The sequence below is a fragment of the Hydractinia symbiolongicarpus genome, chromosome 1 (genome assembly GCF_029227915.1).
Source record: "Hydractinia symbiolongicarpus strain clone_291-10 chromosome 1, HSymV2.1, whole genome shotgun sequence".
Lineage (NCBI taxonomy): Eukaryota > Metazoa > Cnidaria > Hydrozoa > Anthoathecata > Hydractiniidae > Hydractinia > Hydractinia symbiolongicarpus.
The window spans coordinates 12142629-12168144 of NC_079875.1; the positions used below are offsets into that span (position 1 = coordinate 12142629).

Consider the following 25516-nt stretch of genomic DNA (forward strand, 5'->3'; position numbering starts at 1 on the left):
AAACAACTTGTTACGTTCAACAACGTAAGGGGCTGTTCAATTACTTCCCCACGCCCTTATTTCATCCTCGTCCCCATGGTCTCTCGGTCCCTAACCTGTTACAGAACGGTTGGTATTAAATTGATTAATTACATCCGTCCGGCGAAGGTTTACCTGAAGGGGTATTCTTAAAACGGGAACTTGGAGAAAATACTTAACATGAAAACTAAACAGGTGAAAGTAAAGCATTAAAATTAATCAAAAAGGCTAAATGTCCTGAGACCGAGGTTAGGCCTAAAAGTGGGTTTTTTATTAACACCCCTGAATAAGGTTGATGATGGGGTTTCCCCGGCGGGTCAAACTGCCTTAAGTGAATACCGCAAATGACAGATTAAGCGTCCAGGGCATTTAAAGAATGCATCTTGACGGAGGCTCTTATTTGGCAGGGCTATTTTAAACTTCATTCTTATTAAAAAATGGAAATACAAACAAAAAAGAAAAATACAATAGTAATAAGTATCTTTTATCTTTATCCGTTGTTTTTCATGCTGATCTAAATAAGCGCCCCCCCTCCCCTTTTCTCGATGGGGGGAGCGGGGGCTTATTAGAGAGCAGGGGCACTCATTTAGAAAATTTTCCCTATTCCCGGGCCGCTTATTCCACAGGGGTAATTATTAGACGCTTTTAGTCCGTCATTTACGGTAAAAAAATCAAAGATTAAATTCACATTAATTGATCCTCCTAAAACAGTTTTTGCAAGCATTGGGGGGTCTTCTTCTACTTGATACAATAGTCCGTAACTTTTCAAATAAAAGTCCAAAATCAGCTGTGGAAGAGAGGGAAAAATAAATAAAAGACTAGACAATCAAAATAAAGGTATTATTCTTGCTCCGATCCATTTTAGTCTCGTGGAGTAAAAATGCAGCATAATGCCACAAGTCATACTAATAACACAAGTTAATTCCTACTCAGCTGGGTTTCCTTACATATAAAAAAGCACCGAGTGGATTAGTATCAATAAAAAGGTTGGCGAAGAGGAGCCTATACTTAAGCATACACATTATTTTTATCTCTTGCATTTCTGTCTCTTAACAAGTATCTTTGGTCAATGGCAAATTGATTTCAGTTCTAAAAAATTCCAAAGTCGCTGGCAATTTTAAGGACAGAAAGTCCACTGTATGCGTCATCGTTGTGAAAGGATTTAACTGCAAATCTTAGATTTGTGTTTCGATATTCTCTCAGTGGTAAAACGCAGAGGGGTTTCATTTAACGAAACATTTTCCTCTCGACCACGTTCCTATGGCATATCAGGATGACAATACGAACATCTTCATGTAAGTGACCCTGGGAACGAGAAAGTTGATCTTCCTTCAGGATTTTATCCAATATTGACGTTTTTCTCTGGCTATCTTAATCATTGAATTTATGCGAACATTTGTCGAAGATCGACAACAAAATTTTCTTGTAGAATTTAAAAAACCTAAATTCCAGGACTTGTTGTTTCTTTTTGTACACAACAACCATGATCTGCACTCCCTCTTTGGTCTTTGTGTCAATGTTTGTCAAAAAGGCACAGCATTTATCATGTGTCAAACTATGGAAGTGGTTTCAAGCAATGGTTTACAAATCCATTGTGTTACAAAGTAGAAGTAGTAGTATTACCACGCGCTTATGTTACAAACGTAACTTGATCGTGTATTCTACCTCTTTGTAAAAGAGAACATTGAAAACCTATATTCATATTTACAAGTGCACAATTTTTTTAAAAATAAATATTCTATTAACAAAACAATGTTTAAATTTTGCGTCAGAAATTTTCATGTTGTGAAAAGAAATGCTTGTCTAAAGTGTTGTAGGTACTTTCAAAATACGTATTTAGCATAACAACATCGACATCACAACAATGCGGTCAATGTTTAATCTGTGTTGGCACATACACGCCTCCTTATGCTTGGAAGTTTTCTTAAAGTTTAAAACAAAGTGCAGTCGAGTTTATTTTTAACGATTACAGAATCATTTGCAATGTCTCGAATTTATAACTCGGACTAATAAATATTTTTTTTTTTTTTTTTTTTTGACATTTATTCGGGTTCCATTATACAATGGTTCTTATCCCTATAATAACATAATAATAACAACAATAAGAATAAAAAGTTTAGAACAAAAATGATACAAGAAGCATGGAGATCTAGGTTTCAATAAGAGTTGTAGATTTAGGTTTTGTTAAATGGTTGTTGATAGATTAAATAGAGGAAAGGCATAGGCTATAGTTGTATATCAGCGGAAGGTCTCATTCGACTCTGAAAGACTTTGTTAGAGATAAAACGTTGGCTGTGTTGAAATAAACAGCTCATTGAAACCGTAGCAGCCAGCACTTATTGCATAATAAGGACTATATATATATATATATATATATATATAAAAAAAAAAAAAAAAAAAAAAAAAAAAAAATTCTATAATATAAAACCCAAGCATAGGAAGGCTCACTGTGGTCAAACTAAACTAAAACATAAATAAAATTTGATCTTTTTTAAACAAGAAGAGGGCTGAACATTCAGCTATCACCACAAACATCACAAATATTGGAAAACTTAGGCTTATTAGTTGCCCAGTTTCCTGAAAACTGCAAAATTTTCATTCCAATGCTTTATGTTGCCTATCATAAAGATGGAAAGCAACCAATCAAACAGCAAACTGTTGACAGTGGAAACAAATTCATTACGGCGGAAACCATTGCATTTGAGCAGAGCAATGCAGTAGCTTCCCCTAACAAACACTCTCGTTTCCGTCTTCTTCCTTCTTATTTGCTTCGCGTCTTTGATGGCGCTTCTTTCGAGCTCTAAAACATAAATAAAATTTGATCTTTTTTAAACAAGAAGAGGGCTGAACATTCAGCTATCACCACACAATAAGTAAATAAACTTTTCATCACCTTTTCACATCAACTGCCGTGTCACTCTCCGTACCGGATATTATTTTGAAATCACCATGTTTGTCTACGGCTGCAGACTAAAACATAAAAAAGTGGAGGGATATACAAGGAAGGGACACACAAGAGAGAACACTTATTTATACTGCCTGACGTACACAAACAAGTAAACAAACTTCTACTGGAATGTAACAGATAAAAATAAATTTGTTTGAAATAGCGAATGATCAAATTATCAACAGCAATTGATGGACCGACCGAAGAACTGTGTGACGGAGCAGTCTCTTACTTCAAAATGTTTAAACTGACTTTACTCACATGAGTGACATTTTTCTTCTTTGTAGGTAGAGATGATTTCTTGCTATACGATTCATCTAAAATACATCAACAGATTAAGAGTTCTTCTACTACGTTTCTCTCCGTGACAATTTCTGATAGTAAATCAGGATTTTAATCGATTTATCGGTTCTTATGTAATTATATTCGTGGTGTAGGTTATTTTGGACCGCTATTCCATTGACAATATACAAAACGAAACAAAGTGAAACGAAAAGAAACAAAACAAAGCAACAACAAAAAACAGGTAAAAAAACAGAACAAAACAAACAAACAACCGAACGAACGAACAAAATAGGTTTACACAACATTGTACCTGCTTCCATGACATAATTGACAGGGAAGTAACCTTGTCTTCCATCTTGTAACTGCCCCATCCACCAATTCTCGTTATCTTCGTATAACACAGTGATCAAATCATTCGGTTGAAGAGCAAGCTCGTCCGCCCGGTTTGGTTTGTACTCGTATAAAGAAACGACCTTAGAATAAGATAAAGTCATTCGGATAATAACGCTGGATAATGCAACGAAAATGTATAACGAACGCGATGTTACAAATTCATGAACAGAGGAAAGTAATTCCATGCTTCGGACCTTATTACTCAATCTTAAATCAGGCTGGCCATTCATTTTCAACGTAAAACTCCGGAATTTTCCAACGGTAATTTTGTGCAATAGAATAAATTTAAAAAGACAAATAGTAAACGGTTTCCATAACCTGCCGATTAAAAAACGAAACTTGAACAAAAAACTGGTTAAGAAAGTTATTTCAGAGAGTTTTGTTCTATTTTGACACCTCCTTCAAGGAGCATGTTTCCTTTCCAGGAGTTTCGATTAGACTAAATTAGAGTAGTGGCCAGCCTGTAAATCGAATACTTCCTGCCTAATGAAACAATTGTTAGTTTTAAAAACCAATATACCAATGTTAGTTTTCATTACGATTGTGGTTTTTAATACATCACGACGGTATTTATCAAAAATATTTGTTACAAAAGTTTTCTCAAGAAACTCCAACAAATTAGTAACTACCGAAAATGGCCGCTGATTTCTATAAACTTACCTCCCACATAAGTTAATCTTAAAATGTTCATAACACCTTGTGTATTAAACAAAAAAGTATTCGCTTCTCAAATACTTATTTCAAAAAATAGAAATTCAACCTTAAAGATTCCCTCACTTTAGTCACTTCTCCTACGCCATATTGAAATCGTTTGTTTTTCAAACTTACTTCCGATTTAGTCCGATTTTGACGTCATAAGGTTGCTCAGGGGCGCGCTAGTTATATGAAAGGGCCGGGCAATGGAGATTTGTAGCCGCTATGCCCCGTTTATCTTTAAGCTAATTATTCTTGGATACAGCAACAAATCATACGTCAAAACTCAAAACCTTACCGACTTTGTTGATATATGCGAAAAAAATCCCTGAGTCCCCTATTAAAATTTCAATTATTTTGCGGCAAGAAACGTGATGACGTCAAAATTACTTTGACTTTTGCCACTTTTCGCGGGATGTCTCAAGACGGAAGTAGCTTGTGTAACCATGTTTATTCCCTTAAAAATGTAAATCAGGCAAAAAATTTGGTAAATACTAATATTAAAAGAGTGTTTTGAAATTAAGTTGTTTCAAAATGGTCAGCCTTAAGAACCAACATTTAGCCATGACAAAAAAAGGGGCCACTGTTCTTTAAGCAAACATAATATTTCTTACTTCTCTGTAATGACATCACTTAGAAAACGTCCAGAGAAACGACATAAAAACAAATAAGTGAACACGTTACCTTTTTCTTTTCCAGTGATGGAGACGATTTAATTTTTTGAGGTTGGTTGAAAGTAAATACAGGTTTGGTCGAGCTTCGCAATTGTGAATAAGTCTAAAAAGAAATCATATGTAATTTTAAAATTTGTTATTTCAAAATCCTATCTTTCTGGCAGTCATAATTTTTTTTTTTGCCTATATTCTATGTACTCTGTCAATTACAGACATACATTCTATGTACTGTGTTTTAAATACGTGTATATGTTTTCTATAGTCAACTTGTTTCCTTTTAAGAGCTTAAAAATTCTACAGGGACTTCACGTAGGTAGAATCTTACCAGAGTTTCATCCTGCAGACGCATATTAATACTTTGACTATGATCATACGTTGGAAGAGGAGAACCTAAAAGAAAAACAATCAAAAAATTTCTGTATGAAATAACGGCCTGCTAAACTGCCACAGCCAAAAAGTAGCAATCGTGAATTTCAGAGTTGTGACTTCAGTTAACGATAAAGTCACAGAGGTTTAGAACGGCACAGTGAAAGTCCCTATATTAACATGGGATATTTATTGTTTCTCTTTTGTATATCCCAAACACACTTAGACTTAATAACCATGCATAGGTAAGATCCTATATGAAGAGTATTTCCCTGACTATGTGAGACAGCTATATCGTATAACTTATCTACATGCATTTATGCTAAAGAATTTTAAAGATGTCTTTGTTTTTCTTTAAAAACATTAATCGAGCATTTCCACTAAAACTTCACCACTAACAGGCAGAGTATTTTGTTCCCCTTCTGCCACATCAGGCGTATCGCTCAAGTCATACACTTGATCACATAAATACAGTACGAAAAAGTAAAAAAAAGATATATTGTTCTATAAAAAAAGGACTAACTTGGAATACTTGAGGACCTTCCAAAAAATCTTCCAGACGCACCTAAATGTTGCTGCGAGTGAGGAGAGTTTGGTATCAACTGAAAACAAACCCAAAGAAGAAAATCATATAAATATTTAGTAAAAACAAATGTTTATGATTATATCACGTTAAATTACAATACCTGTTGCAAATTTATATGCGAATTTAATTTATGCGAATGAGCTAACTAGCATTAATCGCAGGGATATTTGATTTTTTATCGAATTAACTTCAATCCTATGAAATGATTCTTACTTATAACTTATCCGATTATTGGTTAAATAACTTGTAGCATATATTTGAATGTAAAAATTGAAATATTAGACTAAATTTTTAATTCGTGCCAAACATTCAACATTTGATTAAGAGTTATGTGAAGCGAGCTTATGACATCGACTAAATAATGCGTGGACATAAAAAGTCACTTCCAATAAAATATTATCACAGTGTAAAAGTTTTTATGTCAATACTAAACTGCAAGTACAAATGAATCACATTATGAAGAAAATACATCCAACATAGCTTACAGCAGGCGATAACGGCGCAGTGTAGGTGAAATCAGAACCCCATGTGGACAACATGGTTTGTTTGGGATCAACACGAGGCGATGCTTCATGCGATAACGGCGACAAATCACGAAAGGTGACACGGTTTTTCGTCGCTGTCGTCGTTAAATCATCCATCGATCTTGTCTAAAATATATAAAACGAGTCAAGAAATGGTTTAATTCGCCGTATATGGTTTAAAATCTGTAGTCAAACCTGACTATTACAGCCGTGATACTAAAAAACGAGTCCACTATATTTTGATGATATGTAAATCTTAGTTACATATATATTATATTTATTATATATATATTATATTTATTATGATTATTTACCTAGGTAGCCTTTTCAATACCTATTATTTCTGTGCTTACTTACGATTGTACAAAGGGGTGGTGAGGAAAGAAAGAGGGCTCCTCGTGCATTTAGAGTTCTCAATTTAGTTATAGAAGCTGTTAAGGCACAACAATAGCCTAAGATATCTATTCTATTCTCATGCTGAACCTAACAAAAAGTAATGAATTTACTTCGTAGTCTCGTGGCCTTGTAGTTATGGTGTTCGTTTCGTAATCACAAGGTCCGTGGTTCGGTACACAACGCGGGCATGTGTCTTTACCACAGCTACGGGTCAACCCATGTCATGTAAGGGAAAGGGGGTAGGCTGGACGGTGTATACCTAATGTATACATTCAGAACCATGACCAATATTAATAACAATGCTTCCAACACTGTTATTAATGTGGGCTTTATCCTGTGAACTGTCGCATTGACAGTAAACCAGTTCAACAATAAAAGCACAACATGTCTGAGAAATCGTGTCAACTTACTGTTACAGATTGTAGTTTCTTCTGAACTCTTTCCATTCTCTTCGCATCGTTTGTAATTGTGGATGACATTCTCATACTATTGTAAAGTTCTGTTGTTTCTTCAAGACTTTTCTGTGTGTCAAACGATTTCGCATCTGTGGATTTTATAGTAGGAGATTTTAAATCCAGATGAACTAAACAGAAAATTCCGAAGGAAGACTTTTGATTACTTTCGTTAGGACAACCGTTTTGTATTGCGTAACTTTACGCAAGGATGTGATAACTACTATATCTTGTTAACGAACGATGAGGGGCGCACCATAGACGGTTATAGCAATCCCATATAAGGTTATGAAAATACCAAATGAGGTTCTAACAACACCAAATACGACAAAAAACTTCGTCATACCTTTTGGATCATATGAGTAAATAACCACCGGTTCTCCATTACCATAGCAACAGAATGCAATGAAATTATCATGCGGATGAAAATGAATATCTGCCACAGCTTTGATGATGTTTAAATCTTTGTATGTAAATACATGGTCACCTGGAAACATAGCAAGTAAAAGTACTATTCGGTATTTCGATAAAGAGAGAAAATACAGTAACAATATGGTAACACAAATCTCACACTTTTAAAAAAAAGTAGGTTACGCGCTTTTTTTGCAAGACTATCAAAATTCTAACCCAGGCTGGCCGTTGACAATATGTCTGGATCCAGAGTCATCCGAAATCAAATGGGTTTGGCTCGACACCAATTATTTTAGGTTTTGCTAATTTCTTGCCCGGTAAGTAGCATTATTAAAAAATATTCGTTTAGTAAGATTAGTAAAAATTTCTGCTCCTTAAAATATCTAACTAGGATCTTTGCACACGGAATTTAAATTACTTCGTAAAATAATTGTCGGTTCTAACTTAAAGCCTTATGAAATCGAAAGAGCTACTTGGCATATCGAAATGTTGGAAATTCGGTAAAAGAACAGTCGACTGTATAAATGTGACAAGGAGTTGCCAATCACATGCATTCTACTCGAATATATCGCAATCGAAAGGTTCTCGTATTCACTAGCCTCTAACAAATTGAAGCAGCCAAAAACTAACTTCATTAAGATTCAAAACTGGACACCTTTTTATGCATGGGGAAAAATGGAACGATCGCTTTTTGGTGATCATTCTTTTACTTTCTGGAGATATCGAAACTCAACCTGGACCCGAAGGAAGATTGCCGGAGCTATCAAAATTACTTGGTCAGAGAGGTCTAAAAGTTTTCCACCAAAATGTAAGGGAATTAGTTGCAAATATAGATGGAGTAAAAACTTTGTTATGCGATTTTAAAGGGATTGATATTCTTACATTATCAGAAACACACATAAACACTGATACATTCAACGAAAATTGTGAACTTTACCGTCTGCCGGGATACACATTTATAAATCGCAACAGAAAGAAGGGTACTTGTGGTGGCGTCGGAATGTATATTTCTGAAAGAGTAAAGTGGGTACGTAGAGAAGACCTAGAAAACGAGAAAGTTGAATGTATTTGGATTGAAATTTTTTTGAAAATTGGAAAGAGTTTTCTTGTAGGATCGTTATACAGACCCCCGGTTGGATCCAAATATCTACCATCAAACTTTAGCTCGCTATTAAACGATATGCTTGATATAGTAATTAGTGAATTAAAAGAAGTTACAATCCTTGGAGACGTAAATGTTAATTATCTTAAGAAAGATGATAATAAAGAAGTTAAAGACGTTTTTGTTCATTTTGGTTTTGAACAAATTGTTAAAAAAGCAACAAGAATTACCAACGACTCTAGAACGTTAATTGACACCATTTTCACAACGCATCGAACAAACATTCCATCTTATGACGTCATACCAACTAGCATAGGAGATCATGATATGGTTGGCTACGTACGAAAAATAAACTCTGAGAAATTCAAACCTAAGAATATAAAATGCAGAAACTATTTAAATTATGACCACGTTAAAATGTGCGAAGAGTTGCGTAATATAAACTGGGAGCCTTTATATTTATGTACAAATGTAAACACTGCATGGTCGTTTTTTAAAGACAAGGTTACAAACATTTTCAACAAACATGCACCAGTAATTGATAAACGTGTAAAGGGTCGTTTATGCCCTTGGATGACAACTGATATCCGTGTATTAATGACTGACAGGGGACAAAGCACTACGTTACGCTCGGAAAACCAATAAAGCCTGTGACTGGACCGCGTATAAAAAACTGCGAAACAAGTGCACAAATGCTGTGAATATGGCTAAGTTTAATTCCAACAAAAAGCTTTTAGAAGAAAATTCAGATAAAACAAGGAAGTTTTGGCAGACAATAAAAAACATCATGCCTTGCAAATCCAAAGGAACGTCCTGTAGATCACATTTTCTTGAAGACGGTTGTGTTAAAGCTGACACTCCTGTTCAAAAATCTAACTTACTAAGCAATTTTTTTTCAAATGTTGCAATGACTTTAAAAAAGAAATCCATTTTCATGAAAGATTTCATTTGGCGCCAACCAAACAAAGTCGAACCAATAACGACACAAAGGTTTGATTTTAAATATGTTTCAAGTCTTTCGTAGAAAAGGAATTGAAGAACTTAAAACGCCACAAGGCAACTGGTATTGATAACCTTCCACCAGCTTTGATGAAAGATAGTGCTAATGAAATATCACAACCGCTATGTTTCATAATCAACTTGTCACTGAGTACAGCAGACGTACCTACAGAATGGAAACACGCTACTGTTACACCAATACACAAGTCGGGACCATCTACCAAAGTTGACAACTATCGTCCAATTTCGATTCTACCAATTGCCTCAAAAATCTTTGAACGAGCTGTACATACACAATTGATGGAATACCTGGAGAAAAATAATTTGCTTTCTGAGCAACAGTTCGGATATCGACGTAAGAGATCAACTGATATTGCAGCTACAGTATTCCTCGACAGCATTCGTACTGAAATTGATCGTGGAAATTTAGTTGGATATAGATTTGTCTAAAGCCTTCGACACAGTGGGCCACAGTATTCTGCTATCAAAGCTACCATCTTTTGGCATTCACGACAATGAGTTAAGATGGTTCACCGACTACCTTTTCAATCGGAAACAACAAGTCCTTTATGAAAATTCGAAATCCAACGTTTCAAATATAACATGCGGTGTTCCACAAGGCTCCATTTTAGGACCCTTGTTGTTTTTGATTTACTTCAACGATTTTAAATCAGCCCTACGTAAGAGTAAAACAGTGAAATTTGCTGATGACACCGTGTTGTATGTTGCACACAAGTCCGTACAGGATATTGAAAATGCTTTGAATGATGAACTTAAAAATATATCGACATATCTCGCAAATAACGATCTAGTTATAAATTTGAAAAAGGGTAAAACAGAAGTGATGTTATTTCGTATTGGGAAAAAATTGTCATCTATACCACACAAACCGAATATAAATTTGGTACAGTTGATATTAACGTAACGAAGCGCTACAAGTATCTTGGTTCTACAATTGATCCAACTCTAACTCTATCAGATAACTTCAACAAAACATATAAAAAAGCTTCTTCTCGTTTACGTCTGTTACAAAATCTGAGAAAGAACATGGACAATAATACTGCCACATCAATTTACAACACTATAATTATACCACTGGTAGTTTTCAACAGTATCATAAATTTGAACTTCTCAAGAACCGAAATAAATAAATTGGATTATCTGGACAGCCGTGCAAAACAGATAACCAAAAACGCAAACATCAAATCAACTTCACTGTTATTTTGCGACATGCTTGTAAAACGGTTAAGAAATGCATTGCTGGTGAAACATGTAGTAACATGAAAGAATACTTTGAAGTAAATTCTCACTCCAAATGCACGAGAAACCAAAACTGTTTGCTGAAGATTCCAAAAATCAAATTGGAAGTAACACGAGGCAGTTTTCGTTATATGGGAGCGAAAATATATAACAGTTTGCCACTAGATATACGAAAAGCGAAAACTGTGAATGATTTTAATCAAAAGATCAAAGATTTCGTATTTTAGATTATTATTTACCTAATATTTTTACGGTGGTTCTTAATTTCTTTTTATCAACAGCTCTCTATTTTTGGTCTCGTATTAGTTTTCAACATTTTATTTTTTCTCACATTCGTTTCAATCTATCTAACTATTTATTTTGAAGAACATATTATGTTATATAACATGTGCGCAGACTTATCATTTATAGTTTAAATTTACCCTTCTCTCTCACATTTGTTTGGATTATAGTCTGTTTGGGTATGTTTGTTATCTTCTCTGTCTATTATATAAATATTTTTCTTTTGAATAGTTTTCTACTTTTTACCATATCTATAGTAATTTTAGAGCATATTTTATATATAATTTATTTTTTTAAATCATTATTTTTATATTTTAAACAGGACACATATTTATAGCAGTTTTTTAAAACTGAAATGTACATATCCTGTATAAATATTTTGATAAATAAAAAAATAAATAAAAAAATAACGAAATGTCACCTGTCTCAGTGTTCCATACATGTACAAAACCATTTTCCGTTCCGCAAAATATGAAGGTACCACAAACTGAAAAACATGCGTGGATATGTTCTTTGAAGTTCACACCACCAACATACGTCTTCAATACTCCATAACTAGATAAAAACGAGTAGTTAAAAACCACAAGCTTAAGCAAAAAAAATATGGAAGGTATTTCAATGCATGGTAAAAGATGGTTTAAAAACGAAAATGCCTAGTTTAGAATTTTTTTTTGGTTCTAAAAGATTAGACGAAAATGAAGAAATTTTTAACTTTTCCTTATTTTTTTTCTAGTTTGAACATCTCGTTTTCAGTATTCTCTCCTATAACTTGATTTATGCAATTTTGTGGTGTGTACCTAACCATATCTCGGAAGTTTGTACCTATCCATATCTCGGAAGTGTGTACCTAACCATATCTCGGTAGCACGTGCTGAGCCATTTCTTAGGAGCGCATGCCTAGCCAAATAAACTTGAGATGGAGATATGCAATTAAAAGTAAAATAGTTTTTACCTTCTTAAATCAAACATCCTGATCAACGAATCTTTACTATGTATTAACAACTTCATTTGTCCAGAATGGACAAGAAGCGTACTGATAGCCGTACCCTGAAAATAATTAAACAAATAAAAAGCAGATAGTGGTTATTACACTTCTCTTAAAACAAATGTCCTGGCAATGCGGGCACAAATTTTTTCAGAGTCACTCAAGATAGAATTAATGTAACGTGGATGATAAATTTACAAACACTGCACCAATAGTCACCAGATCCTAACAAAACGTTTTCCTTAACTTTCCCTGGTCAAACTTACAGAAAAACAATTTTCCTCTGACATTACCTGACTACTCTTAATGTTTATGATTATCAAGACTCTTTGTGTTAAATACAGTTTTTCATGACTTTGCAAATTCTATAAGCTCTGGTAGATAGAGACTCATCAGGGTCTTTTTATTGCAGATTGCTATATTGTCATATTTTTATTATAATTTATTCTTTTTTTGTATATTTTAAACATTTTCTTTTTTACCTTTAGTTCTTCCAATTCGATATTCTTCACATTTTTCCATCTATTCACAACTTCACTAACTAAGGACAAAAACACAACATCCTTAAAACAGAGAAATAACAAGGTTATAAATCATGATGCTTTAACGTAACCTGGGATGATAATATCACATAATACAAACCTACTTTCACTTCGTTTCTTTTTCTCTGTGAAGCAGCTCCATTCTATTACCAGGCCAGCACTATCTCCGGAGAAAAATCGTGTTCCTTAAAATAAACAGAATTGAATATTCATTTTCAAAGTACGTATAACGACTGCGTAGGTATCCTCCAAAGCTTAGATCTAATCCAACGAAGGCTTTTAAAGTTTAATCTCAAAACAGCTAATCTCAAGACAGCTAGCTTAGAAAATACAAAGAATCTAAAGTAACAGTCGAAAAATGCTGAAAAATGAATATAGATAAATAGATATCTAGACTGGAACTGTTCTCTGTTTTGTCAAATACTCAAAATATTATTTTGGAGAGGTATTAAGGTGGAAACGTTAGATACCTTTCGTCCATTTTGGCGACCTATTCTCTTTTACAATCTGAATATCTCATTAGTGGCAATACAGAAAATGCTCAACATACCGTCCGGTGACAACGCCATCGTATTAACGTAACCTCTATGGCCAGATAACTCTCTCAACAACTAAAAAGCAGTTACAAAAATATTATTAACAGTTTAATAAAGTCACAGAACTGAAAAAAACAACAACTATCAAATGCGAAGGTATTTCTAGGTGGTATCTCATGAATTTTGAAAAACCTTTAACACTATAGCATTTATTACAATCGTTCATTTTAGGGAACAATAAAGAAATACACAACTAGGTAAGTTACAATAGTGATGGTCAGTTTTTAGGTAACCATTTGCACATGAACAGACAAAATACTACTAAATGAAATTTACACAAGGTCTAGTATTGCACGAAAATAATTGATCATGCTTTTCGTTTTGGATGGCAAAATCAACTACTTTTTTAACATGACCTCTACTTTTTTCAGTTACCAAAGGTTCTCAATAGTTATTATATACCTATCACTTACTATTCCATGGACACTGTCAGATATTTTGTTCCAGATTCGTATGGTGCGGTCATAGCTACCCGTCAAAACAAGTGCTTGGTGTTTTAAATGATATTTACACGTGTAAACATAAGAGGGATGAGGAAAAACTTTGATAGCTGCAGTCGAAAACCTTTTAGTATCCCAGCATCTACAAATGGAAAATTCATTCGTTACAAAGGACATTAAGTTTAAGCCACATTAGTAGGCAGAATAAAAACTCCCTTACTCACTTCTGGATAGATCCTAATTTTTAAACATTCAACTTATATTCCCTTCTATTTGGGAGAGAACAGTGACAGAAATATCAAGTCGTTAAACATTTCAACTATTTAAGGCTTATCTAACCACTGTAAACCTTGCGGTTTGAAAAATTGTTAGCAGTTTAAAATACCTGACAGTACTATCTGCAGATGCTGATAACAATTCTTTACCATTCATTGACCAACACAAATCGTACACAAGACCAAAATGACTGGTAAATGAACACAGTAATTTTCCATCAGGAAACTAAATCAATAAATTTATGAGCACTGTGTGCTGAGTGTCATAACTTCCTTAAAAAGTACAAACATAGAATTAGCAAAAAAAATAAAAAAACATACAAATAAGACAACAAAAAAGCAAGCAAACAAAATAAGTTTTACAACAAACCTCGTAGATCAGAATGGAAAAGGCTTCATTTGTTGAACAAGCACAGGCAAGATACCTAAGAAAGAAATAAGCAAAATGTAATAGCTACCTATATGCTATACTCTAATATAGCATAACAACCAACCTTCCATCATTTGAAAATCGAACAGTCGAACAACCCTTTTTGGCAGTTGGCAGAGCAGCTTCCATTTTGTTTGGAATACGATTAACTTGGCCTGGTAATTTCGTCCACATCTGATTAGTGCTTTCGTGATCACTATGAAACACAAATAAAGGACGTTAGTACACAGTTACCTCGTCAATATTTTAACAAAATAAAGCTTTGTTTATTATTGGGATTGTTTATGTCCATTTAATTTTGAGTAACGATTTGAACAGGAAAGAAACTCATATGCTCTAACAAAACTGATTCTCCAACTTCCTGCAGGAAGGAAATTAAAACAGTTTACCGTCCCCCCTACACACATATTATGCAGACAGCACTATCAATGATTAGGGCATTTAGCAATGTTTATTTACCTATTATGGACATCCTTTCAATGTAAGGATATTTTTTCCACTGAAATCTTGATTTTTACAAAAATAGACAGTGCAGTTTTTTTCTTCAGTGATAAATAGGTGTTATCAGTCACATAAGTCCCACAATATTGCAAGCCAAGATCGTGTAAAAGTGCTAGTGTAAAAAATAACATTTTACCTGCTGACCGGTGCCTCCAAAGATTTGTTTAACTCTTCAAATGTCATATCACCACGTTCCTAAAATTTTAAAAATACATTCAATTTCTGATTCCTGTTTTATTGGTTTTATCTCCAAAGCCAATCACAAATTGAAACGTTTCAATGCACGAAACTTCTTATCAATTAACATTTTGGAATAAAAAAAACACACAATTAACGATATCATAACTTTGTGTTTCAAAGTATACCTGAAGAAACTAACCTCTTGCAAGGGAAACATTGATCTGGTTGCAGGATTCATATCTTGTGGTGGTAGAACACCTTTCACTGTCACATAAAGCGTGGAGGAGTATTTCACACGTGTTCCATATTTCCACCATTGAAATATCTAAATATTGGAAAGAACTTGAGACTGAAAAGATAATAACAACACACAAAGTAACCTTGTCCAAATATTTATTTAGAATAGCCACTTCAGTGTTGGAAACACTGTTACCAATGTGGATCCTATGTTCTGAATGTATACATTAAGTATACACTAAGCAAAGGCACTTGCTAAACATCCCGCACTGTGGACCGAACCATGGACCTTTTGATTATGAAGCGAACTCCATAACCACAAGGCCACGTGCGACAATTACATTGCAGGTTTTTGTACCTGCAAACCTTTCACAATAAAATAAAACACAAAACACATCAACCAACCTCAATAGCTGCATTGTCTTCTTTTTGAACTCTTACTCTTGTAACAGGTTGGTAAAACTGTAGCCTGCATTTTTTATCAGTATTTGTACTGCCTGTTGGGCTAACGAGCTATGGATGTAAAATAAGATACAATATCTGTGAATATGAAAGTTCCATTATATAATCATGGTGAAAGAAAATGATCCAAACACTATTAATTTACTAGTCGAAAAGGCAAGTGGAAAGATCCACTTAGGCAGAAGAACAATAGGAAAGATCTTCTATTTAAATTTTGATTTGATGTGAAATAAGATCTACAAAAATAACAGTTCACATGTAGTTGTTATTTGTTTATTATATATTTATGGCGAAAGAAATTCACAAACTATAAATTTATATCTCAATACAAACAGCAAAACAGGCAAATGATGTGCAAAAAACATCATTGATGTCACTGTTGTGATGTACCTTTAAAAAAGCCCATGCAATTCGATACCATCCTTTATCAGTCTTTACAAATTCTTTGCGTTTTAAATTCATTTGCATAAAATCCAAAAGCTACAGAAAGAAAAATAGGAGAGAGTTTTTAAGGGAAGCATTTAGTGAAGGTTAAACAAAGTGGACTTTTAGAATTGGGTAACTAGTAATCATTAAACAAAACATGCAGAAGTATCATACAAACCTCAAAGAATACTATCACAGGTGGATCGTGCTCTTCTCGTTGCAGGAAGTACGAATACACATCATTGTAAATGAGAGTTTCGTCCCAGTAAGGTGTAAATGACCTAGACCAATCACAGCAGGGTTACAATTATCACAAAATGTCAGAAAAGTAGACAAAAAATGTTTTCATCACAAAATTGTGAAAAGAACACTTGTATACTTGACACAAAGTATTTTAGCATGCTTTTTTAGTATAAACAATATACTGTTTTTAACTGATGTAAAAATACCTGTTTTTCATGAAGTCAAACGGTTTTGTCATCATTGGTAAAACGTAATCAACCTTTTCATTTTTGCTTTCAAATATCGATGTCACGTTACGTGTGCTATGAAAAATAAATATTTCTATAAATAAGATAAATATGTAAAAACTCTCTGCGTTACCCAAACATGTAAGCGGAACAAGATATCAATTTTTTTCGTCCGGATATTGATCTGTGTAAAATTGTTGTCTAAATTGTTTGGCTTAAAATTTGTGTAGTAATCACGTCATCAATACTTTAATAATAATTTTGTTCTCTTTTTAAAATTAATATCATTATCATTCGATCCAACTCTCAAATGTTCATTAAATGACTGTTGTGAATTGTAGGTAAAGTTGGACATTTTAGATTAATTTTTAATTTGTCTTATATGGAAGATCTATTGTTGTTATCCATTGAATGTTTTTGTGAAATCTTTGTAAACTTACTGTTACATACTAATCGAGGACTTATTGATCTAGAATCAAACGTTTTGTTTCGTAAACTTTAGGATATATTAACCTAACTTATTTTTTGAAATTTTAAATGCTTATAAAGGTACTCTTGTGTTAGCTGAAGTCAATGAAATCTATTTTACAAGCAATGAATCACATTTTAGTCCATAATAATCCTGCGAAAATTTTAAAAATGTGTCCAAAGATATTTACAAAGAAGATTTTTCACCAAAGTTTCATCCTTTAAAATTTTCGAGCTGTAATGTATTAAGATTGAAGTTATAAACCTGGCTGACCTGATGATCAATGCAACACTCCTGCAGGTGATGACAAACAAGAATTTATTTTGGGCAGCCCAAAAGAAAAAATGAATTGCATTGGTTATAATAATAACCTGCTTGTTTTCTTGATGTATTGACCAGTTTCCATATTGACAACGTGAACTCTAATAACAGGATGGTGCACACGTGAATCTGGTCTCAGTTGGTCAGCTTTGTGAATGATAATGCACAACAGTAAGCCTAAAGTGAAGTAAAAAACAGTAACCAGTTTTCAAGAGCATTGTTAAAGTTTTTTTTATAAATATATAAACATTTATGAACATACCATCATCGTAATGCTTCTTTTCCAATGCATGAATGATTCTATCAGCTGTTGACACTATATAGAAATGAAATTGAAAAATACTGAAGAACGGCAATAAAAAACATGACTTTAATATTTCATCCTCATACTTTTTTGTTGTCTCTTTTTCTTTCGCATTTTCTTTTTGGCCAAATTGGCCATCTAAAAGTTTAAAAGAATAAAAATTTTAATAAGGCCTAAATTATAAATAAAAAGAGGGGATCTCTTGTAAAGCGTACAGACAACACATTAGATCAAAATATTTTCTATTTGCCAAAACACAGTATAACATTATTTAAAAGTCAAAGAATTGATTTATGAATCATATTCACCTTAAAAAAACTTAGGTTTGGTCTAAGTGTCGTATCTACGAAAATATACGTTACCTATTGTATAGTAAAAAAATAGTTGTGTCTTGCTATGAAATTTTTGCAAGTGCCATGCCTAAGTTTAGAGTTTATTTTAAACTAGAAAAAACAAAGAATTAAAAATTACATCGTTCTTAACCTGTGACATTTCGTCATCAGCTGTATTAACTGTTGCAGAGTCAGCAAGACTTTGGTCTTCATATGCGTCATTTTCTGTACCATCTGCAGTGCCTCTATTATAAAAAATACTTATAAAGCAATAAATTATTTAAAAATAAAACTACTCAAATTTAGAAATTTTACTTCTAAAATTATATACTGCTTTTAAATTTCACAAAATTTGTTTTAAAACACATTATTTATTGCATAATGTTCACTTTAAACTCTTTATGTCCAGCAATCTCACAAAACAAAGCATAAAAGATTTGAAATTGAAAAAAGGCATGCCCAACAGCTTTTTAAAAAAAGTTACTTTAAATAAAACTAAATAATTACCCTGATGAAACTGCTTGCTTTGCTCTTTTTTTCTTCTTATTGGTTATTGTTGATGTCTCGTTATTTTGAATATCTCTCTGTTTTCTTGACATTTTTCGTGTCACATCTGCTGCACTAGATATGTCTGTGTCATCTAAATTTTAGGAAATATATATTTTGCTACTTATTCAACTTTAATTCTAACTTCTACATTTGACATTTTATTGTCAAGTGCTGGGTTTATTGTTAACAAGTTTTATTGTCATTAAAATAATGAGTTTGCACTAAGAAAAAAAATTATATGGGAAGCAATGAAAAACAACTTATTATCCCTGTATTCCAAATCAAAGAAACTCATCTTTTGCTAACTTATTAAGGCAAATGAATACTTCCACAAACATAAGAGGAAGAAAATGTTTTTTAATAAAAATCAATTTTCTTGTGAAAAAACCACATAACTGGCTCATTTTGCATTTCTGTTTACAAAATGGCGTTGAACAAACTTTTATATATTACATATAGTCTCTTACTCTCCGTTTTAAGCAAATTTTCTTGTGATCGTGAACGTTTTTTTGTGAGAGAATTTCGTTTTGGCTTTACCTACAATAAATAAAACATTAAATTCAAAATTCAAGAAGTAAAAGTGGTATTTATATGAAGTAAACAAACTCTAGATTATACCAAAGCAGCATCAGCAGTTCTAGTTCTTTCCTTTTTTTTGGATCTTTTTGGACTTGCCTCCGAGCTAAAAGAAAAACACTTATTACATTCGTTACTATTATCGAAATTATTTACCTAGGATAGTACTACTATTAATAAGGTTCGTGCCAAGGGGATCCCAGTGCTACTAAAGCTTCAAGTGCAGCAATCACTTAACTGTCTAAGCAGAAAGATAGATTCACATGTTTATATATATTGAAACAAGGGTATATATGTAATTAAAATTGGTTGATTTTTGCACTAATAAAACCATGTTTGATTTTCAGCATACATCCTTCTGTATGTGTGATGTGAAAACTAAGAAACAGCAACATTGTTTTTTTTACTGATTATAAGGACTCCTGAGGCTGTGTAACAAAATGCTCTTACATGTCTTCACTGCCAGACCCAACATTTAAGAGAGCTTCAAATCTTGCATGAGTTCTTTCTCTTGCAGCGTTTAATTTCTTTGCCTCTTTATTTTTCTTCTTAAGTACTAAAAATAACTTATATAGACAACAATTAAGAGACAAACAAAATCATGGAATTATTACAGGGTAATATTTTTAAAAATTATTTTTTTTACTTGCTTATCAGAATATTTAAATATGAATATTCACTTTTTAATGGTTTAAAATGCGATCTAAAACAGCATGGTTTTAGCAGCTAACAAACTATAGCACATAAAATAACCAAAAGTAAAAAAAACAATAATAATAAATCAAAAATTTACAACAAAAAAGTACTTCAGCACTAAATAGAATGTTTTTTAATGTTAGCTGTTTTTATGATAATAAACACAAAAACTAAAGAAAGCTATCTCTCACACCACTACGTTTTATAACAACCTCATTCATCATATGCATTTCAGTTACTATTAAGTAGAAAAAATTGAGACACAACAGGAACAATCTTACTAAAACAGGACACACATGTTGTGCAAAGCTCATTATTAAGTATAACAATATTGTGTGCAAAAGCAACTGTCTGGAGTCCTGTTTTAACAAAGTTGTTGTTGCTGTACACAACTTAAACTTTAAATGAGCATTTAAAGACAACTATGGGTAACCATTTTTAAGTATGATGTTATTACACCAAAAAACAAATAATAAAAAGGATGTAAAACCTACAAGATGTTTCTGATTCTTCTGCTTCCATAACAAACTTAATTTCTAACCTAAAATACAACATATTAAAAAGAATAATAGATGCTAAGAAAATTATAAAGAAACTAAAAGACTGGGAATTTGATATACCTAATGAGTAGGAATTTTTTATACTGCAGAACACTGCAAATAAAAAGTTTACACAACACAAAACATTCTTCTAATCATGCACAATCCTCTAGTCAAGTCTTCTGGAAAGGTTGAACAAATGCAAATTTTTGTATTTGCCATATTTTAACGCTTTGCAAAGCAAGTACAAACCAAAATGACAATGATTCACAAATAAAAATAAAGAGCGCTGTGCGTTGAAACAGTCAAGTTTAAAAGAGATATTGCAAAACCATTCAAAACATTTAAGAAACCAAAAAAGTGACGCACTAAATATCTATATTTTACAATAAAGGAATATATATAACACAAAAATACAAAAAAAATTACAGTGTATAGAGAATTAAAACTTAGAGTTGGAGATAACACCGTTTTAACAGAGAATTTATGATTGTGATTAGCTATACGCCTTATTCTGGAGATATAAAGGTAAAATGGTGAATTAAGTGCTACATAATTGTTTATAAAGAATGAAACGGTGACATTAAAAAATTGTTGTAGTGTAAGTCTTTGTCTTACTTTTAGTTTGCACCATAGCACAGTTCCTCTTGTCGCCCCGCCCTGCCCTGACTGTCTCCTGTTTTGAAGTAAAGGTTTTTTGCGGAGCAAAGCCCATTTGGCATTTAAGCCTGTATTACTTTTATCTATTTCCTATTATACAGTGGGAAAAAATAAAGTTGAAAAAAAAAATTGAAGAAGTGTCACTTTTTTCTGTTCACAGGTTCTTTCTTGCATCCTTTGCGTTCTGGGAACAAGGTTGCTATTTTTAAGAAAGCTTTCACATTCAAATATAATATTCAAATAAAATTGTGAAAACAAAACAAACTGAAAATGTTTTTGGGTTGTTAAGTTAAGCTGGTGTTAGATTATAACAGCCCATGCAATACGTCAAAAAGAACAACAACCGATTGGAAATATATACATCATCAAAAACGATTGCTAATGGTTAGTAGTTACAATAGAGTTTGATTAATCTTTTTATCGAGGCAATATTAGCTATACATTATTTTCTACTTAAGCATAAGTAGGGAAAGATATGTTTAACTTGCTCTACAGCTCTTTGTAATATCTGATAAGTATATATGGATTAGCTAGTGAGATGAATTAGGTTTCTAAACGTTCTTTCAACTTTTCTGATGCAAATGAACAGCAAAAGGTAACAAAAATCATCTTTGTAAACCAACGTATTGATGTAAACTTTTTTTATAAATGAATCATCCAAACCTACTTTCTTTTCTCACTATTATGATATGCCTGTATATCTATTTTTCCAGATTACGCAACCTGTAAAAATGTTGGCTGTCGCTTTGGGATAAAAATAGTCCTCATAAAATTTTAAAACTGCTACATCAGTTGTTGGGAGAGAAACTGTTGTTACTGTAAAAGTTTAGAAATCCTTTTTGTATATTAATTTAATTACTTCATAATTTAATATTTAAATTGTAAAAAATAATGATGTGGTTTTGACTGTTTTAATAATTTTTGAATTCTATGAAGTTAGAAGTCTATTGAAACAATGAGAGAAAAACTCACAAAAAACAATAGTAAGTAAGTAAGTTGAGTTCGCATTAGAAAAGTAAAGTTGGTTCATAAAAAATTCGGCACTCTGTAACGAAGTAAACCACCATCTAGATGGGGCCTGGGAATACCTTAGATCAATTACCATTTTTCTATCGCCGTTCTTCGTACTTAAACTTTTAAAATGTGATTTAAAAAAGGTTTTCTATCGCCATTCTTTGTTTTTAAACTTTTAAAATGCGATCTAAAAAAGCATTTCTATCGCCACTTAAAAATATTCGAATCTCAATTTTATAATTTTCTTTACAAGGTGATTTGCAAAAATGGCATTTCGATTTGCAAATTGAGAGCTGCTAATTCAAACCCTATAATTAAAAAAATTAGAAGATACAGGTAGGTAGAAAAACATATGGAAAAAATAAGAGAATAAGGGAGAGAAAGGAGAATATTTATATAACTGATAATTATATCAGTAGTTGTTAATAAAATATTTCTTAAGAACTGATTTAACCACAAAAATAGATTTACTAGGGAATCTAAAAGGGAGAATTGACTGTAATTCATTCTACGACTTAATAGAATAAACAAATAGATTTGAGTCCATAAAAGGTAGACCTGACAGAAGGTAAGTTAATTAAACCATGTTTGTTATTTTGAGTTTGGTGTTCCTGAGAAAAATCAATTGCAAATGTATTATTAAGACTGGTTGGTAAAGTATTATAAGCAAAGATTGTGAAGAAACAGAATGTTTTGAAGAATTACCATATCAGAAAATTCAGAAAGACCTAATTTGTTATATAGGGGGCTAATTCTAGCATTTTAGCTCTATCTCTAAGAACATCATATCTCATTCCTCAGGGCTTCTTTTTTGCTTTGTGATAAGGCGGACGTCACAAATATTTGGTGTTAGAGTTATTTGAGCACCAAAAATAGACTCAGTCAGTCAGTCGGTGAATGATAGCTCAAAACTTCGAAAAATTGTATCCAACCATCCAGTCATCAACACACGCCATGATAACTTCGGCACTTCTTTTAAATGGAGTTTTCGCACACTATTTTCAACTAGCAAAGCAAAGCACAATAGTAATAATATTTTTTTGTCATTCTAGCTTTTGTGACGTCCGCCTAGGGGCCTTTGAAAAACTTTTTTGGGCCCCGTTAGCAGGATATCCCCGCTAAGGGTGGGAGTGGGTCTGAAGTTTGAAAAAAGAACTTTTATCGACTAAGGATTGAGAAATTAAAAAAAAATGTTTGTGGCCTAAAAATTTTACGCCGATTGTGAGCATAATTCCTCTTTTCATCAATTCTGATAACTTTTATCTACAAAACACGCCCCTGACCCTTCCAAGATGTATCCGAATGTGTGTATTTCACGGACGGAAATCAGCTAGGGAGAGGGTCCGAATCTTAGCGCCGATATCCTGCTAACAAGGGGCCCAAAAAATTTTTCGAAAGCCCCCTAAAATATATGATGTGGCTAATGGTGCGTCAGCACGCATATCAACATGGAATAGAATCTCTGGTGACAAGATTACATTTTACTTGAGGAACCTTTTTTAAAATTTGTTAACACTGTCTATAGGAGCAGATAAAAAGTTCTCTTCATATAGCTATACATATAGCTAACGTATAATTTTCCGCTCGGAACATAGCCAGGGAATCGTTTCCGCTCCGCAATTCTTTATATAATAATTACAAAATAACTTTAAAAACTTTTTGAGTTAGCTAACAAAAAAACAGAAGTAAAAAAAAAACATTGACCTGCACAATCAGTTCCCAACAACTTCCTCCACCATTTACGATGTTTACCCGTGTCTTGTTTGTTCAACTTTCAAAACGACTCGCTTACACCGTCGTACCCAGGGCATCTTTTACCTTTTCTGACGTTAGAACAGAATACGATGCCCTGGGGGGATGAGGTTAGTTCCGTCTGCCCCGGATTTTATGTTTCCTTTTTTGAGGTTTTTTGTACAACAATAACACAGAAATTCTATATTTAAAATATTTCTTACGGTTCACTTTAGACGACTGTAAAGCATACTTAATTTTTAAAATTCATTCCTCCTGAAAAGGCTTGCACGGCGAATCCTTGTCCACGGCCGGAGCTCCTCTATATATCCTATGTTCACGATCCAAGCTCGTTCCCGGGGCTCTTTTTCTCTTACTGACAATCTCAGGCGGCAAAATAACAATTCCTTAAAATCAAAATGTGTACTAAAAAATTCGTAACCTTCGTATCCTTTTAGTTTAAAGTCCCTTTTTGGTCCTTGATGTATTAAAAAGGAAATGGAAAAACGGGAAAAATCAAAGCCGGTAAGAACGGTAAAAAATCAGTACCAAATACACCTTTCCCGAATTTTATAAATTATAATAACGTCAACCAAAATTTTATAATGGTTTTGTGCACTTCAAATAAGGATATTCAGATAGAATATTAAGTTATCATGACGAAAAAAAAGTTTTTAGAGCAGTATAATATTCTGATTGGATTTTACTTAAACTTTAAAAAAAAATTTGTTTTTGAAAACGAGGCTATTCTTAGGAAGCTCGGCTACACGAAGGGTTTCACCGTAATTTTCAGCTCGGAATTGAGGAACACGAAGAGAAATATTTACGAAATTAGGTAATTTGTTACACCTTTTGCTAAGGAACTTAGGGAAAAGAATCATTTTTAGTATCGACCTCTTTAATTGAGTTTGGCATAATTAGGAAATTCGGGAAAGGTCTATTTAAATCACCGAGTCCAACACCAACTAATCATATGGATACATAATTTACTTCGATTACGTAGCTACTAATATCATTTTATTCTTTTCTCACGAATAACATGAAGATAAATTTTGTCTCCATGACTTTTTGACTCTTATCAGCGCTGAGCTTATTGATAGGTCTGGCGATCGAGGTTGCATGAAAATGTCCGCTAGAACAATTCTTAAAAAAAAACTCATGTGTACGAAATGTTAACATGATACGACTTCAAAAAGATCAGTTACAGGGCAGTGGTTATCATAGCCTAAAGAAAAGCCGAACAGATAGAACGAATAAGAAAACTGCCTACTTCTTCTACATGTTCAATAACAACAGTAGCTGTTTCTGTCCAAAGAAAATTTAAAGTTATATTTATCTCGGTTAAATGCTCTACCATAAAGCAAACGCCTCCCACGCAAATTAAAAATACGCA

The 25516-nt window shown here is 33.0% G+C and overlaps 1 protein-coding gene across 4 annotated transcripts; it reads right to left on the reverse strand.

Moving 5' to 3' along the window:
• Positions 1 to 1719: 1719 nt before the first annotated feature.
• Positions 1720 to 24256, reverse strand: LOC130639389 (jouberin-like). 4 transcript variants are annotated; one of them, XM_057447072.1, is made up of 35 exons: positions 24097 to 24256; positions 20674 to 20720; positions 19934 to 20039; positions 19526 to 19589; positions 19375 to 19444; positions 18866 to 18998; positions 18510 to 18603; positions 18113 to 18164; positions 17985 to 18038; positions 17773 to 17899; positions 16912 to 17007; positions 16641 to 16743; positions 16427 to 16516; positions 15980 to 16087; positions 15537 to 15662; positions 15294 to 15352; positions 14721 to 14852; positions 14597 to 14651; positions 14337 to 14452; positions 13925 to 14093; positions 13466 to 13526; positions 13020 to 13100; positions 12856 to 12914; positions 12341 to 12435; positions 11810 to 11943; positions 7681 to 7821; positions 7293 to 7465; positions 6448 to 6612; positions 5900 to 5978; positions 5336 to 5400; positions 5021 to 5113; positions 3561 to 3723; positions 3227 to 3282; positions 2912 to 2988; positions 1720 to 2818 (listed from the first exon to the last, which is right to left on the reverse strand). In XM_057447072.1, exons 2-35 carry the CDS (start codon positions 20699 to 20701, stop codon positions 2746 to 2748), a joined length of 3297 nt encoding a protein of 1098 aa, XP_057303055.1. In that variant the 5' UTR covers positions 20702 to 20720; positions 24097 to 24256; the 3' UTR covers positions 1720 to 2745. The 4 variants fall into 4 exon arrangements, with proteins under 4 accessions (XP_057303055.1, XP_057303054.1, XP_057303057.1 ...); XM_057447071.1 differs by having other exon boundaries at positions 18498 to 18603; XM_057447074.1 differs by having other exon boundaries at positions 18498 to 18603; positions 19934 to 20049; positions 24097 to 24161.
• Between the last annotated feature and the right edge of the window lie 1260 nt (positions 24257 to 25516).

Coding starts and splice junctions, on each gene's coding strand:
- LOC130639389 (XM_057447071.1), bottom strand. CDS start 20,701: ATGGAAGCAGAAGAATCAGAAACATCTT. Junction 17,900..17,984: donor AAAGAAGCATTACGATGATG/GTATGTTCATAA, acceptor ACTTCACTTTAG/GCTTACTGTTGTGCATTATC. Junction 2,989..3,226: donor AGAAGAAAAATGTCACTCAT/GTGAGTAAAGTC, acceptor TTTATGTTTTAG/TCTGCAGCCGTAGACAAACA.